General features: G+C 42.9%; 1 protein-coding gene across 1 annotated transcript in view; it reads left to right on the top strand.

The window, feature by feature from the left end:
- The first annotated feature begins 10,178 nt into the window (after positions 1-10,178).
- LOC106583712 (collagen alpha-1(II) chain) overlaps positions 10,179-18,321 on the top strand; it is an 89,842-nt gene continuing 81,699 nt past the window's right edge. The window contains 2 exon segments of the mRNA XM_014168237.2: positions 10,179-10,487; positions 17,309-17,325. Of these exon segments, the coding sequence (XP_014023712.2) occupies positions 10,397-10,487; positions 17,309-17,325 (108 nt within the window). The 5' untranslated portion in view covers positions 10,179-10,396.

Raw genomic sequence — 18,321 nt, 5'->3', positions numbered from 1 at the left:
TAGTGACGCCTCTAGCACTGAGACGCAGTGTCTTAGACTGCTACACACACACACATTCAACAATGCTTAAGGAGGGCGGAGGGAACCTGGTTCTCCTTGACGTGTACAGTAGAATCTCTTGAAAAACAGTGAGAGTATGAGGGAGGAGATCCTAAAACTACATTTGGAGTCCCATCTGGAATCATTCTGAGAAGATTGTCTTCCTCTAACACTCTAGAACCCACTAGTAGAATCCTCTATGCTCAGTACATCTGCTACGCTCAAAATTCTCATATTCTCTTCCTACATTTTCTAAATAGTTACTTAGGGTTAGGGTTAGCTCTGTCTCTTTTAGGATGTGTTTAGGTCAGCCTCAGACAAAACCCTCTGGAAGGTTGAAAGGTCAGTGTTGATGGAAACAAATAAGGGAAAGTGGCTAGTGACTGGAGAACAACAAGAAGAAATACAACTTCTGATTATCAAACAAGACATCCTAACCTTTTTTCTCTGCCTCTCAGTGAGGTCAATACACACACACAGAGATTACACTGAGAAACGACGGCTGGGCTGGGAGAATTTCACAGCCATGCCCCTCTCCGCCATAAACAGTGGTTGTTTGCACAAGAGGGAGCTCGGCTAGCTGTAAATTAAGTGGAAGTGGAACCCCTTCTCCTCTATTCCCTGTCCCAGACGCCCTAGAGTCCATAGCGCTGCTCAGCTCTCTGCCATGTCAACTGGCTGACCCCAGCTGTATCAATAAATGCCAGCGCTGTCACAATAGTTCCCCACTGGACTAACCCTACCCCCTATCCTCCCTCCTGAACCTTCTACACCCCCATCCAGACCTTTCCCTGAAACCTCACATTCCTCTCTCACTAATGGTCCAGTAACGTGAGCCCAGGCCATGCCAGGCCGTGCTCTCTCCTCGTATATGCTGGGTGTTTCAGATTGGAGTGGACAGCTGATGACATCACATTGTTAGGCTAGGTGACAGGCAGGAAACAGGAAACAGGAGCCTGAATCCCACAACACGGCAGGTCAGGTGATTCTTCTACATTCACCATGTAATGGCTGTTCAGACCACTGAACTCTTTTCTCAGAATCAAAGGGCCTTGTGTTTGCAAAGGTCTGTGACAATGTCTGTGAGCACACAACATGTTGCTCCGGGTTACCACGTGTATGTAGGAAGGGTTATAGCCATTCATCAGACTAACAACAAAGAGAGGAAAGGATCTTCAGAGATTCTGATTTATCAATAGGCCATCATATACTCAGAGACACACAAACACATCACTTTACAACCCTATCTCTAGACTCTTCCCTAAACAGTTCCCCTAGACAGTTCCTTAGCAGTACCAACCCTAGATCTATCCTTAACAGCCCTCATAGACAGTTCCTTAACAGCCCTAACCTTGGTTCCTTGCTCAGAGACACACAAACACAGGGACAATTTGTAAGTTGCTCTGGATAAGAGCGTCTGCTAAATGACTTAAATGTAAATGGGACAGGGATACACATTCAAGTAAGCACAAACACACACACACACACACACACACACACATCACTTTACTCAGCGTAGCATACCAGGTATTTGCATTGGCTACAGTGATCAGCTCAGCTGCCTGATACACACAGACTCAAACAATCGATGTTCGGTTAGTTTCTGGTGACATACCTGGAGACTGTTGGATGTGAACACTGTATTGAAAACAGCTACCCAGAAACCAGCCAGCCCAGCCAGTGGTAACACAGCCCTTCTCAAATCCCCACAGTCAGAGCCAGGCTCACAGGCCTGCATGCATGCTGATGGCCTTACCAGACAGACACACACACACACACGGGCGGGAACGCACAGACACACACACACACACACACAACACAGTCCCAGAGAGATCAAGATGATCAATCATATTTTATCTAACTTTTTAAACATGTTTAACCTCTTGTGCCTTGTTACACCGGTTCCTGGTACTACATCACTTCATGAGAAGATTCAATTGATTGGATTTTAATGGAATATAGGTCAGTATAATTCAAGTATAAAGTTTGTGCTATGATGAAGAGGGGTGGGCTGTGAGTATTGTCATAATAATTGACAGGTCATCATAAATACTTCATATTCCTTTGGAAGTCTCAGAAGATAGAAGGATAGGCAACAGTTAAAATCGCGACGTCAGCATTCACATAATGCACATGAATTTTCCATTGCTGCCCCTCCCCTCTTTCTCTTTCTCTCCCTCTCACCCCATCTCTCTTTTTCTTTCTATCCCTCCCCTTTCTCTTTCTCTCTCTCCCTCCTTCTCTCCATCCTACCCTCTCCCTCTCTCTCTCTCTACCCCCCTCTTCCCTCCCCTCTCCCACAGTTCTCTCTCTCCTGCCTTCTCTCCCTCCTACCCTCTCTCTCTTTCTCTCTCTCTCCCTCCTCTCCTTCCTACCCTTTCTCTCTTTCTCCCACCCTCTCTCTCTCTCTCTCTCTCACACCCTCTCTCTCTCTCTCTCGCTCTATTCCCCTCTTCCCTCCCCTCTTCCACAGTTCTCTCTCTCTCTCCCTCCTCTCCTTCCTACCCTCTCTCTCTTTCTCAAACCCCCCCTCTCTCTCACACCCTCTCTCTCTATTCCCCTCTTCCCTCCACTCTCCCCACATTTCTCTCTCTCCCTCCCCTCTCTCCCTCACTTCCTCTTTCATCTCTCTCCCAACCTCTCTCTCTATCCCTCTTCCCTCCCCTCTCTTTTCGACCCTCTCTCCTCTCATCCTCATCCATCATTCCCTCTCTTCCTTCCATCTCCCTCTCTCTCCTGAACAGACTACAAGAGACACAATAACAATGTGCCTGGAACAGTGAAACCAAACTCTTACAGAGATTTGGAAAAATTTGAAGAGAGAGAATCAAAGAGAGGGAGGGAAAGAGAGAGAGAGAGAGAGTAGAGAGAGAGGGAGGGGAGAGAGAGAGTCAAAGAGAGAGGGGGGAGGAGAGAGAGTAGAGAGAGAGAGAGAGTAGAGAGAGAGAGAGAGAGAGAGAGAGAGTCAAAGAGAGAGGGAGGGAAGGAGAGAGAGTCAACAAGAGAGAGAGGGAAGGAAGGAGAGAGAGTCCGAAAGAGAGGGAGGGGAGAGAGAGAGAGAGAGAGAGAGAGAGAGAGAGGGAGAGGGAGAGAGAGGGAGAGAGAGAGAGAGAGAGGGAGGGAGGGCTCTCCCCACCCCCACTTTTGTGGATATTTATTTCCGTCGCCAAGAGCCCAGCAGCTTGAGAGAACCTCCACATTCTCCCCCTGAAATCCTTCTCTCCCTCCTTAGTACAAACAGAGCTCTATGTGTTACACTGTAAAAAAAACTTAACTTGTCTTTAAGGTAACTTACTGGCAGCCAGTTACCTGTAAGTTTCTGTAAAAAAAAGTACAATACGTTTCAGTAAATTCCTAAGAAACTTTGGTTTAACAGTACATTACTGCAAAGAAGGGCTTTTTGTTGTCTTTTTACTGTAGTCTCAAAGATTAACTGTAACTGCAGGCCATTCAACCAGTCCAGTGTCAGTGGGAGACAGCCATTCAACCAGCCCAGTGTCAGTGGGAGACAGCCGTTCAACCAGTCCAGTGTCAGTGGGAGACAGCCGTTCAACCAGTCCAGTGTCAGTGGGAGACAGCCATTCAACCAGCCCAGTGTCAGTGGGAGACAGCCATTCAACCAGCCCTCTAGTCTAGACAGTCCCTCTAGACAGTTCCTGTAGTCTAGACAGTTCCCCTGATAGTTCCCCTAGACGGTTCCCCTAGACAGTTCCTATAGTCTAGACAGTTCCCCTAGATAGTTCCCCTGATAGTTCCCCTAGATAGTTCCCCTAGACGGTTCCCCTAGACGGTTCCCCTAGACAGTTCCTATAGTCTAGACAGTTCTGCTAGACAGTTCCCCTGATAGTTCCCCTAGACAGTTCCTGTAGTCTAGACAGTCCCGCTAGACAGTTCCTGTAGTCTAGACAGTCCCTCTAGACAGTTCCTGTAGTCTAGACAGTTCCACTAGACAGTTCCTGTAGTCTAGACAGTTCTGCTAGACAGTTCCTGTAGTCTAGACAGTTCCCCTAGATAGTTCCTGTAGTCTAGACAGTTCCCCTGATAGTTCCCCTAGACAGTTCCTGTAGTCTAGACAGTCCCCCTAGACAGTTTCTATAGTCTAGACAATCCCTCTAGACAGTTCCTGTAGTCTAGACAGTCCCTCTAGACAGTTCCTGTAGTCTAGACAGTCCCTCTAGACAGTTCCTCTAGTCTAGACAGTCCCCCTAGACAGTTCCTGTAGTCTAGACAGTCCCTCTAGACAGTTCCAGTAGTCTAGACAGTTCCCCTAGATAGTTCATGTAGTCTAGACAATCCCTCTAGACAGTTCCTGTAGTCTAGACAGTCCCTCTAGACAGTTCCTGTAGTCTAGACAGTCCCTCTAGACAGTTCCTGTAGTCTAGACAGTTCCACTAGACAGTTCCTGTAGTCTAGACAGTCCCTCTAGACAGTTCCTGTAGTCTAGACAGTTCCACTAGACAGTTCCTGTAGTCTAGACAGTCCCTCTAGACAGTTCCTGTAGTCTAGACAGTCCCTCTAGACAGTTCCTGTAGTCTAGACAGTTCCACTAGACAGTTCCTGTAGTCTAGACAGTTCCACTAGACAGTTCCTGTAGTCTAGACAGTCCCCCTAGACAGTTCCTCTAGTCTAGACAGTCCCCCAACACACATTTTATTTGTATCTTGTGCTGACAGACTTTACCATGAAATGCATTTCAAGAAATAGAGTTAATAAAAGATTTACTAAATAAACTCAAGTAAAAAATAGAATAAAAAGTAACAAAATAAAATAACAGTAACGAGGCTATATGCAGGGGGTTAACTCATTATTAGGGGTTAATGGATCTGGTAAAATAAGTTTGGTCCTAGTGCTGATCCTAGTAATTTTTTTGCTCATAATGAATACAATTATATTCACAGGGGGACCTGATCCTAGATCAGCACTCTTCCTGAGATGCTTCATGAACACGGAGCCAGGTATATGACTTCATGGTAATATGTAAGGTTTGACAGGGGAGAGTATGTTTTTAGGACCAAAGGTAAACCCCACATCTGATTACTGACACACTACCTCGTTCTGCTTCAACCCAGCGGGTGATGTCATAGGCTTTTGTTATTTCAGTGGCAATTCCATATGGCGAGAGTTCAGGTCTTTCCTCATCTGTGCCTGGTTTAGTACATTCTATCTCCCTTTCTCTCTCCCTCATCCTCTCTTTGTCCTCCACTCTCTTTTAGGTTCCCACCCTCTCCCTCACTTTCAATTATCCCCTCCCTCCTCCCTCTCTTCCCTCCCTCTCAACCTTCTCTCTCCTCTCTCTCTCTCTCTCTGTCCAGAACCTCTGATTACCTTTCCAGATAGACTCTATTCCAACTAAAACTAGATTCACCAAGATCAATGACAAATTGCCATCTAAGATGGAGAGACACTTCTGGAGAAAATTTGAACAATTACCCCTCTCAGTTATAGGGTTCTGATAGAGGTACAATTACCCCTCTCAGTTATAGGGTTTTGATAGAGTTAGAGGTACAATTACCCCTCTCAGTTATAGGGTTCTGATTGAGGTACAATTACCCCTCTCAGTTATAGGGTTCTGATAGAGATACAGGTACAATTACCCCTCTCAGTTATAGGGTTCTGATAGAGATAGAGGTACAATTACCCCTCTCAGTTATAGGGTTCTGATTGAGGTACAGGTACAATTACCCCTCTCAGTTATAGGGTTCTGATTGAGGTACAGGTACAATTATCAGGACTACAAAAACACAATCTTGCTCTAAAAACGTATTTGCCTTCCTGATGGAAATGAATCCACAAACAAACCCTATGAACCCACATACTATTCAAAAGTAAAACATTTTAAAATTAAGCTATTATATTTTAGGATCATTAGGAAAATTGTAACAAAACTCACAGGTCTACTTGAATGACACACTTTCGACTGGAGTGTTTATTTTCATGAAGTAGTTATGAAACCATCAGGGACCCTCCCACCCCTTACCGCTCACCCTGCTGAAGGGGGACACGTCTGTCTCTCGCACACACACACACACACACACACACACACACACACACACACACACACACACACACACACACACACACACACACACACACACACACACACACACACACACAGATCAAAATCACATCCAGCTATGAGCCAAGTCTCTCAGGCTCTCAGTAACAAAGAGATGTCTTGTTTCAGGACAGTTCCCCTGATGGGCTGTACACATATACACACACACACTTGAACACATGGAGAAAAAGAAATGGGGACACACATATAGACAGACAAACACACACACACACATCTTTTTTTTATTGATGTTCATGAGAGGAGTCAGAAATATGAACACTTTTCATAGACCTCATAGAAGGAAATGGCCTGGGCTTCAAAGAACTCTTCAAGAGAGGAGACGCACACACACGGGCTGACTTTTGGCTAGTTTTTGGGACTGTGACAAGTTTGGGTCCATCATAAAATGTATTACTGTCCCTCCCTGTACTGACTGCCAACACTAAACAAGAAACTAGCTCGGTTGGGTTTCAAGGCATTCTACAATGTTGGACCAGACTAAATGATAGGGCTCCATTCAGGATGTTTGATTGAAGAACAAGGCCACGATGTCACAACAGAGCAGCAATGTCTATATCCCTTACTGTGACGTGTGCTATAGATAGTCTGTCAGGAGGTCTGTGTGTAGCTGATGTATAGGAGTCAGGCGCAGGACAGCAGATAAGAGTAAATAAACGTATTTTACTCAACATATAATAAATGCAATACAAAAACAGAGCCCACAATAACGGACCTTCCTACATAGAAACAATCACTCACAAACAAACATGGGGGAACAGAGGGTTAAATAATGAACAGGTAATTGGGGGGTTGAAACCAGGTGTGTAAGACAAAGACAAAACAAATGGAAAATTAAAAGTGGATCGGCGATGGCTAGAAGGCCGGTGACGTCGACCGCCGCTCGAACAAGGAGAGGGACCGACTTCGGCGGAAGTCGTGACATAGTCAGGCATGGAGTGTTTCTCTACCTCTAAAAACATGAGTTGGCGAAGAGAACGATAAATTAAAAAGTGGTTAAATTCACAACACACTGAAACGCTGAAATGAACTTTGAGATAGGAATAGTTATTCCTAGATCGTTTTATGACACAACGTCAACAAGAATATACAAATTGTTTTGTGAGTCAACTGAGGTCAGTTTCTGGGACAAAATCTGGTATAACATTTCTGGTAGTAGTTTGTTGAACTACACTGACTCAATTACTGCATTGGACATAATACAATGAAATATGTAACATAGGCTTACCACAGCAATTGAATGATATATCTAGACTCACTAGATATATCATGTGTGTACAGCACAAGACAAAATAACATATGTAAAGCATAGGGATTAGCCTACACTTAAACTACTACTTAAACATATTCCCAGCTAGCACATTTGGTTCCTTGGAAGTTGTGGGAACGTATATTTTTGGTTTCACATTGGTCCCATGTGGCTCAGTTGGTAGAGCATGGTGTTTGCTATGCCAGGGTTGTGGGTTCAATTCCCATGGGGGACCAGTACAGAAGAAAAAAAATGTATGAAATGTATGCATTTCCTCCTGTAAGTCGCTCTGGATAAGAGTGTTGACTAAAATGTAAAAATGTTTTTGGGACAAAGCCATAAGTTCCCTGACCAGTAAAACTGAACATTAGTTTTTTATACATTCTGAGAAAATAAGTGACATTTTGTTTCACTTGGTTATTATTGAAAGTTGAACACTAAGAACGAATGTAAAAGTTATCTGAAGGTTTTTGAATAACTTCCTTAAAACGTTCACTGAATGTTTCTATAAGACTTTAAATAACACTGCTAGTTTATTTGGGGTTAACTTTCTTTAACTTTTTACTCCAATCACAAATACCGTTAGGACACATAGACATTCATTTGTATAGGCATTAATCATGCAAACAGTTTTTTGCAGCAAAGAATAGCCTCTCTATTCTCATTCAATACAAGTGGCTGCAGCTGCTCATGTTGCCAGTAAAGTCGTGAAAGGTTAAGGTCCAGGGGCCTGGGATTAGGGGCCAGCGCCCTAGGCACAGTGGGGTGATGGCCCTGAAGCGTGGATACCACTAAATATACCTTAGTGGCTAGTCAGCAACGTACAACAAGGGTTCAAATGGTCCGTGTCATGCGTCTCCGAGAGCTAATCAGGTAGCTAGCTGATTTATGTCCGCTATAATCATTTGTAAAATAGACCTGAGCCACATCAGATGGCCAGGGTTGTTGTAGTGTGGCATCTTGGCTCTATTCTGGGGTCAGTGTGTGTGATTACTGCTGTGAAGGGTTAGGTGTTGTCCAAGTTGTTCTCTCTCTCTCTCTCTGTCTACGTGTGTGTGTGTGTGTGTGTGTGTGTGTGTGTGTGTGTGTGTGTGTGTGTGTGTGTGTGTGTGTGTGTGTGTGTGTGTGTGTGTGTGTGTGTGTGTGTGTGTGTGTGTGTGTGTGTGTGTGTGTGTGTGTGTGTCTGAACACCTCTATAAGGAAATATGGGTTTATTTGAAGCATTGCTCTCAATTGGGCTCCTGAGTGGCGCAAATGAAGCTTTTCAGAAAAAATCCTACAGTTGATTCTGAGTTACATAGACAAATGCCATGTTTGAGTAGCCTAAATGCCATGTTTGAGAAGCCTAAATGCCATGTTTAAGTAGCCTAAATGCCATGTCTGAGTAGCCTAAATGCCATGTTGATGTCACCAACATCTTCTCTCTCCATCTTGAAGAGCAACACCTTTGTGTCAGATTCCTGGGCCCCCTCAGCCTCCGGTTCCTGTCCCCTTCACCCTTCACTCTTCCCAGGCCAAGGAGCAGGGGCTCATTTCTTCCGGCCACTCTTTCACCGATCCCTCCTTCCTTCCCATCATTCCTTCCAAGACCCCAGATTCAAGGTCCCATTCCCAGCCTATGTTCCCTCCCCTCTGCTTTATGCAGTAGACGACCCTCCCCTCTGGTCCAGGCCCCATTCCCTTCCCCTCTGCTAGTCCTGGCTTCAGAGGAACCATTCTCCTTCCCTCTGGTCTCCAGACCTGGCTTTATAGAGCCAGCCCAGACCCTGCTTATCTCCCTCTGCAGAATGACAGCCCACCAGACAAACCAGGTGAGGTAACCTGGCTCTGCGCTCACTCCCCCCCCCTACTTCCTTGTGCCCTGAGCCAATCAAAAGTTCTGTTTACATCCTGCCCCCCCAAACTGATATTGGGTAAAATAGTCGAGTGGTGGGCATTAAATGTGGTAGAGAAATGTTGTGGTTAATATCTGAACAACTTTGAGGTAGTTACATAGTGAAACATCCATGAAAGGCCTAAATGTCCATTGCCCATGGTGATAATGTGAGGAAGATTGATAACTGTACACATAAGTTGCTTAATGAATGCATTATTTTTGATGTCATATTATAACATGTAGTAATGTCAACAAACTCCATGGAAACAAAGCACACCTGTCACAATCACATCACTGATAAAACGTTTTAAAACATGAAAGGGGGTTAAATGGTGGATTAATGAGGATGAATCAAGTGAATTACTATGTCCAGTGTCAAAACTCGGATTTACTTGACATAAAGTCATACTCTGCTATTGACATTAATTAGGTTGACGTCAATAAACAAATAAATGTGAAGAAAATATATTCCAAGCCTGATGTGTAGGTAGTCCTATTACAAGTATTGGCAGGTGACACTTGCAAAATGTTCCATCATGAGAACCGGTCCGATTTCGAAAATGGGAAAGAATTTGAGGCATTTATGGAGCTCGCTGCTCGTAACAGCACAAGGTCCTGAAATAATTCCATCAGCTACACCACTAGGTCCGATATTTGGCAAAATCTGTGCATCACACTGAACAGCGAGCACCTTTCAGCGTAGGCCTATAGCGGAACTGTGCGAGGGGGAGGGGAGCCAGACAATTTGGATATATTTTTTTTACTCACTTTTTGGGTACCCCTTTTCAGTAGCACATGGAAGAAGGAGGGGTCTGAGCCGGGTGGAAGAATAGTGCTTCAGGACAGACAGAATGGGAGGGAAGGGGGCTCGGGTTTCAGCTTGACAGGGGGCAAGGGGCTGGACTGATATTTGGGAATATACAAAGATTCATTGAAGGCAACGGACACATAAAACTGCAGTTCCTGACCTGACGCGGGCCGGTACTACGTTTCTGCAGCGGTCTGGGTCTGGCTTCCCCATCGTTTTTTGGAAGGTGGTTGAATGTATGGTTCTGCTCTGTAACTTGAAACACAAAAAGAGAGAGAGAAGCCTCCGTCCGCCAACTGCGTCCCTTCTTCTGCTTCTCCCCCAAAGGCACTGCATGTCTAATATTTAGACATGTTCAGCTTTGTGGATTCGAGGACTGTACTGCTACTTGTAGCAACTCAAGTCGTTCTATTTGCCGTTGTCAAATGTCAGGACGAAGACCGTAAGTGGCAGTTTTTTTTCTCTAAAAGATTGCTTTGAAAGAAAGTGAGTGGAATTTATTGAAATGCTAAATTAACTGAAACAGAATGTCAAATGCAACTTTTGAGAACTTTTATAACTTTACTTGTGGGGAAAGTTTCGTAAATCTCTAGCAATAAGTCACATATATTTGTGATACTTGTCCATTGTGAATAGGATATTTATTTTATTTGTAATTGTTGTTAATTGTTTTTCTGCTTGAGGCGATGTAGTTGTAGGATCTGTAAATTCACGGTTAAGCAATTATTCCCATTCCACAATTTTCAATATCAGAGATCAATAGAATTTCAATGATTTGCGTAAAAGTGATGGACTCAATCTTGAGTTGCTGACCGTTTTCATTTTGTTGGTCCAAGTGCAATAAGGTGATATGAATGAAGAATGTGCTGTCTAAGACTCTGGGTTATTGGAGATTCTAAAACGTGTCACTGATTGTACGCTCTCAGTTCAGTACGAGGGTGATGCAAAAACAGAACAGTTGTACGAAAATTCCACTATATACCACATATATCTAGCCGTGAACTCTGACGAGTTATCCCCCACCCCGTCTCCTCTCACGAGTTGCGCTGCTGCTGGACCGGACACCTGCGGGTACTTTGGACACATTCCAAAAGCCATTTGACAGAGATTATTATTTTTAAATTTGACACCAACTTCGTTCATTTTGAAAGGAAGCAAAGGTGCTCTGGCTCAAAGGCCTTTGGGTGAAAACACGTTAACATTCCTTTGCTCTCAGAGAGCACCAAGGCGAATCCAGGCGTGTTGAAGCGGAATGGTGGACTATAGCGAATATCTTTCTATGCCAAAACCTGCGAATTATTATATGAATATCCCAACCAGCCTCATCATAAAATACCCATGATTTATTTACCCATGATACCCAAAATACCCATGACCCGTACACAAGGCCCTGATATCCTGAAATCCTGATTCTATGCCACTTGAAACCCCACTTGCATCCCTCCCTATAACATTGGCATATTACATCCCTCCCTATAACATTGGGATATTACATCCCTCCCTATAACATTGGCATATTACATCCCTCCCTATAACATTGGTATATTACATCCCTCCCTATAACATTGGGATATTACATCCCTCCCTATAACATTGGGATATTACATCCCTCCCTATAACATTGGGATATTACATCCCTCCCTAAAACATTGGGATATTACATCCCTCCCTATAACATTGGCATATTACATCCCTCCCTATAACATTGGGATATTACATCCCTCCCTATAACATTGGGATATTACATCCCTCCCTATAACATTGGCATATTACATCCCTCCCTATAACATTGGGATATTACATCCCTCCCTATAACATTGGGATATTACATTCCTCCCTATAACATTGGGATATTACATCCCTCCCTATAACATTGGGATATTACATCCCTCCCTATAACATTGGGATATTACATTCCTCCCTATAACATTGGGATATTACATCCCTCCCTATAACATTGGCAACATTAATGAAGCTATATTGGGATGTGTCTGGCTTTGCAATAAATTCAATCGATTAAATGTAACAATTTTAAATTATAATTTCATCCCTAAAAACTGTATCGGCTATTTCTGGGGGCAGTTGAGAGAGTATGACGGTGGACGGAGGCCAGGAATAATGGTCCATCCATATGATTTTAGTGTTTCCATCTGGTTCCTAGATGAACGCCTCGGTCAGACCGACTGGGTGGGATAAATGCTATGTAATAAGTTCTGCTGTTCATTTTGGATTTTATTATATAATACAACATTTTTACTAGATATGTCTGCAACAAAAGTTCAACATTCACATTTTACTACTATTTCTGTCAAGTCTACGGATACAATTTGATGCATACATTGGATGAATCCAAAAATACACTATCGGTGTGATTGAGCAGCCCAACCTCACATTCAATTAGCGCATATATGTACAAAATGTATTTCATCAAATTTTGATCGAGGCATAACCCAGCCAGCGGCAGTGACAGTAAGAGGGAGAACGAATGATAGTCTGGTATGAGGACTACTGGAGAAAAAAAAAATTATTAAAGAGAGAGAAGGTTTGTTCGTATTATTCAGCTAAGGCACATTGTTTCATGCGTAAGAGTTCAGACGAAATAAGACAACAAAATGACAATAGTAGAGTAGCAGAGAGGAGAGGGGGGAAGGGAAAGGGAAAGGGAGATACCTAGTCAGTTGTACAGCTGAATGCATTCATCTGAAATGTGTATTCTGCATTTAACCCAACCCCTCTGAATCAGAGAGGATATGGTAGTGGTTTGAAAAATATAGAAAAAGAAAGAGAAAAGGAAAAATGTTTTGGCACCAAAAAAACATGAGACAGTCAAGTTAACCTCTCGGAGAAGACTGAGACCCCTGGAATATAATGCAAGTTGTTGTTCTGCTGAGAGAGGGAGAGAGAGGGAGAGAGAGGGAGAGAGCTACTGGAGTCGGCAAGACTAACAGGCTCAAAGGGGAGCAGTAGCTCCAAGTACCTGGTTGGCATCAAGTCACTGCAAGGTGGAGGGGGTCAAACCTTCACCTTCCTGGCCATGCCATGGAATGATAGGCCTATGTGGAGAGAGCTGAGCGGAGTGAGGAGATATATCAATGGTGGGTTTCGATTGCACACTATTCCCTATTTAGTGGTCAAATGTAGTGCAGGAAATAGTCAATAGGGTGTTGGGCCTTGGTCAGAAGTAGTACCCTAAATAAGGACTAGAGTGCCATTTGAGACGCAGGCCTACCTATATCCCCATGCCATGAAGGACAGGCATATGGAGGGTTGGACGGCTATGGAGGTATCCTATACTCCACCAGAAAGTTCCAATGAACTAATTCAGCTGGGAAGCAGAGTTAAAATGAAAAACTCCACCTAAAAAACAATATTTTGGTATTTGTTTCAATAGTCCATTGTTGATACAGTCCCAAAATGATGCAAAACATTTTGGGACTGTATCAATAATGGACTAATTAAACAAATACCAAAAGATTGTTTTTAGTGTGTAATTCCTTTCATTCCAATATCGTCCTCTGCCACACACCTGTATTCACTTTAACATGGTCCATCCTCCATGGTTTTCTTCCTAGAGGAAACAGTTGGCTGTAGCCAACACATGAAGAGTTAGATTACCACTTGTCCCATGCATTCATTAAGGCCAAATATAATAAGTTAGAACACAATAGAACAGACTAGAATAGAATAGATACTTTTTGAAATGTTTTTCTACAGATATTGAACATTGATTAATCAGAGCTTCAATAGGCCTTACATTTGAGCCTGTGATGGACAATTGAGGAGATAGGCCCATATTAATTGACCTCTTAGAAACCAATATCAAGTAGGCCAACAGGTATGTGAATGAAAGCTGTCCTTTCTCCATTCCTTGACGTGTTTGAACTGGCATCTGACTAGGCAGCTATGGCTTCCAGATGGGTGTTAAAAGGGCCCTGTGTTTGTACAAGGCAGTAGCTTGTGAATTGCCCTCTCTGTCCCTTTAAGAAATATTCTCATTCATGGCCTACTCAGGTCCATTGGGTTACCAAGAGCTGACCAGGCCCCACGCCTTTAGAGGTAAATATATCTACTGTACATACAGTACACTCCATGCCTAATGGAATGGCCTGATCGGCCTCCAAGAGGGTTCTACATGGAACCAAAAAGGGTTCTCCTGTGGGGACAGGCAAAGAAGCCTTTTGGAACCATTTTTTCTGAATGTAGGTGAGAACGTTGTCACTCGTCGCTTCAGGTGAAAACATAATTTCTTCCTATAACTTTTAAATAAGGGAATGAAATTGGGTGTTTCATGTGCAGTAGCCTAGGCCTGTGTTTTCGATGTCTTAGTCTGTGTAGGATATTATCAGTTATATTTACCTTAAATAGTAAATTAGAGGGGAGAAGTTCAGGCACGAGACATGGTCCACTGATCCAAAATGATTGAGACACTTCCCAGGACGCTCTTGAAGAAAGATGTCACAGCAGGGAAGTGGAGCACTCCAGCTGTTTTGTGAGTTGGTGCTGCCCCCTAGTGGTTAATTATGGACCTAGAAGTGAATGTGACTATGTGCCTTTGAATCAATGGATGTTTTTAAAAGTGATGACCTTGACCTGGAACACGGTGGTTCTATAAACAAGTAAAGGTGCAAATAGTTTTAAATAATGGATTTTCTTTGTTTTTAGTCTTGCTCAGTCTGTTGTCTGTTATACATGCTGTTGTGTAATGTAAAGCCACTAACTCTTATTTCTTGAACTGCATTGTTGGTTAAGAGCTTGTAAGTAAGCATTTCATGGTAAGGTGACAAATACAATTTGTTTGATTAACTCACATTTTATCCCTAGGTGCTTGGGTGATTGATGAGTGATGCATTATTGTCTCTCTTCCTACCACACACACACACACACACACACACACACACACACACACACACACACACACACACACACACACACACACACACACACACACACACACACACACACACACACACACACACTCACTCACAGAGGACCCAGGCAGCTGTATGCAGGACGGACAGAGCTATAGTGACAAGGACGTATGGAAACCAGAGCCGTGTCGTATTTGTGTGTGCGACACGGGAACTGTCCTGTGTGATGAAATAATCTGCGAGGAGATTAAAGACTGCCCCAAACCCGAGATCCCATTCGGAGAGTGTTGCCCCATCTGCGTGCGGGACGGGGAAGCTCCCCCAAGTGGTCGTAATTTATTTATTTATTTATCACACATAAATAAATTACTGTCTGTCTGTGGAATTCATATTGTTACTTTTGGGAGAAAAACAGCATAAGGAATAAGGCGGCATCTTCTAAGGATGGCTATTACTGTAGACCTGTACATCGACCTGTTGCTATGACTTCGAATGTCATCATCTGACCATATATAATGTCATCATCTGACCCTATATGCTGTTCTTGTCCTAAAAACAAATGAAGAAGCAAAACTATAATAACAAAATCAGAATGACACTTCTGTATGGTTTATTTCAAAGCTTCAATGTTATTTTTCCACAGTTGGTTCAGCTCACCTTAGGCCTCATCTTGTTTGGATATTACCTCAGCCAGACTACCATCCCCAGTATCACGAAGACATGTGGGAGTCATTACAGAAATACCTCACTTTAACAGACATGGCCTAGCATACTGACTACTGCTGCAGACTCTCTCTCTCCACGCAGAATCCAGCTAATCTGATTTGACAGAGAGAGGAGAAGTGAGAGAGCGAGTGAGAGAGCAATATGCTCTATGAAAGGTGGTTAGAGGGAGAGAAAGAGAGAGGAGGGGAGAGAGAGGGGAGGGGAGGGGAGAGGCGAAAGAGGGGAGAGAGAGAGGTGTGCGAGAGGAGAGAGAGAAGTGAGAGAGAGGAGAGAGAGAATTGAGAGAAAGAAGAGATATAAATGAGAGAGAGAGAGAGAGAAGTGAGAGAGAGGAGAGGAGAGAGAGAGTGAGAGAGAGAGAAGTGAGATAGAGGAGAGGAGAGAGAGAGAGAGAGAGAGAGAGAGAGAGAGAGAGAGAGAGAGAGAGAGAGAGAGAGAAGTGAGAGGGTCTATGGTAGGTGAAGCAGGGCTATAACCCTCTGGGAAAGCAATAGCATTAATTCTGCTGCATCTAGAGACTGGCAGGGTTCACATCCTGGGTTAATATCCTAACAATAAGGGGCCTGTTGTGAGATGGAATTGAAAAGAGATGTGGCCATAATTTGCATTCATCTCAGCTCTTTTGATCTGAACTGAGCATTCAAAGTTTTGTCATCAAATGCATTTGAAGAGCATCTTTGAAATCAGAAGTGTCGTCTGAAGAAAAATGCAATTTTATACATGCTTTATTATGCTTTAAACATGATACATAATGATTAATGCTTTATTTTACTTGATACAATATGATATTAAGGGCTTTGAATCATTCATTTTAATATCAACAGACTAAAAGGCAAGTTAACTTCTGCTATTACCTTTTCAACTGTACTGTATTTAAGTACTGTATTTTTGACATACTGTAAGCAATCACTGTGCAGAAAGATGCTAACACTAGCCATGTAACTTATGTCAATGTAACTTATAGCTAAGTCACTTATGTCAAGGTAACTTATGGCTAAGTCACTTATGTCAAGGTAACTTATGGCTAAGTCACTTATGTCAAGGTAACTTATGGCTAAGTAACTTATGTCAAGGTAACTTATGGCTAAGTCACTTATGTCAAGGTAACTTATGGCTAAGTAACTTATGTCAAGGTAACTTATGGCTAAGTCACTTATGTCAAGGTAACTTATGGCTAAGTCACTTATGTCAAGGAAACTACACTTTATTATTATCTTGCCCTATATTACTCATCCCTCCCTCCCTCCCTCCCTGGCCCTCCCCCTGCTTTGCTTCTGTCCCCTGCTTTTACCTCCTGAGATGGTGCTTCAACCAACACGTTGTCTGAATCCTCATGGGTTCTTTGGTTCTGTGGGTATCTACACTGTGATTTGGTGGTGGTCTGCCAACGGTATTCCATTCTTCTGCGACCCCAAATGGCACCCCGATCCCTATATAGTGCACTACTTTTGACCAGAGCCCTATGGGAATAGGGTACCATTTGGGATGCAGGCTTAGAATTCATTAGTTGAGGTTATGAAACAATACTGGTTCCCTATAGTCTGTCTGTCTGACTGGCAGTGAGGGATGACAGGCCTAGTGGATTATGTCGCCAGCATTATTTTAACATCCATCTCTCTCTCTCTCTATCTCTCTCTCCTTTCATCCCTCTCTTCCTTCGTAACAACAGGGGCCCCGGGAGCTAAGGTGAGACAATGTTGGGTTTTGTGTGTGTGTGTGTGTGTGTGTGTGTGTGTGTGTGTGTGTGTGTGTGTGTGTGTGTGTGTGTGTGTGTGTGTGTGTGTGTGTGTGTGTGTGTGTGTGTGTGTGTGTGTGTGTGTGAAGGTGATGAGGGCGACTAATACCAAAGCTGGACTCACCTCTGTGTTTTGATAGATGATGGTGATACTTTGATGTGCGCAGAAGACAGACAGTTAATAACAATGTCTTCTCCAGCCTCATACACAGAAGCAGTAGTGGTGGGAAAAGTACCCAATTGTCATACTTGAGTAAAAGGAAAGATACCTTAATAGAAAATGACTCAAGTAAAAGTCATCCAGTAAAATAGTACTTGAGTAAAAGTCTTAAAGTATTTGATTTTAAATATATTTAAATATCAAAAGTAAATTTAATTGCTAAAATATACTTAAGTGTCAAAAGTAAAAGTAAAAGTATAAATCATTTCAAATTACTTATATTAGGCAAACCAGAAGCTACAATTTTCTTGTTTTTTTATTTATGGATAGCCAGGAGCACATTCCAACACTCAGACATCATTTACAAATGAAGCACTTGTGTTTAGTGATTCTGCCAGATCAGAGGCAGTAGGGATGACCAGGGATGGTCTCTTGATAAGTGTGTGAATTGGACCATTTTCCTGTCCTGCAAACATTCAAAATGTAACGAGTACTTTTGGGTGTCAGGGAAAATGTATGGAGTAGAAAGTACATAATTTTCTTTAGGAATGTAGTGAAGTAAAAGTTGTTAAAAATATAAATTGTAAAGTAAAGTACAGATACCCCCAAAAAAGGGAGTAGTACTTTAAAGTATTTCTACTTAAGTACTTTACACCACTGAGAAGCACATGCATGTCTTTTTTGAGTAGGCCTGGCATCCACACTTAATATCGCAGAATATCTGTTTCGCTATGTTTCAGTTAGTGAAGAAACAGAGCAGTATTCAGTTTGGATTCCAAGCTAAGAA

This window comes from Salmo salar, chromosome ssa22 (assembly GCF_905237065.1).
Source record: "Salmo salar chromosome ssa22, Ssal_v3.1, whole genome shotgun sequence".
In the NCBI taxonomy this organism is placed as follows: Eukaryota; Metazoa; Chordata; class Actinopteri; order Salmoniformes; family Salmonidae; genus Salmo; species Salmo salar.
The sequence above is the reverse complement of the archived record's forward strand: the minus strand, read 5'-3'. Positions and strand labels throughout refer to the sequence as shown.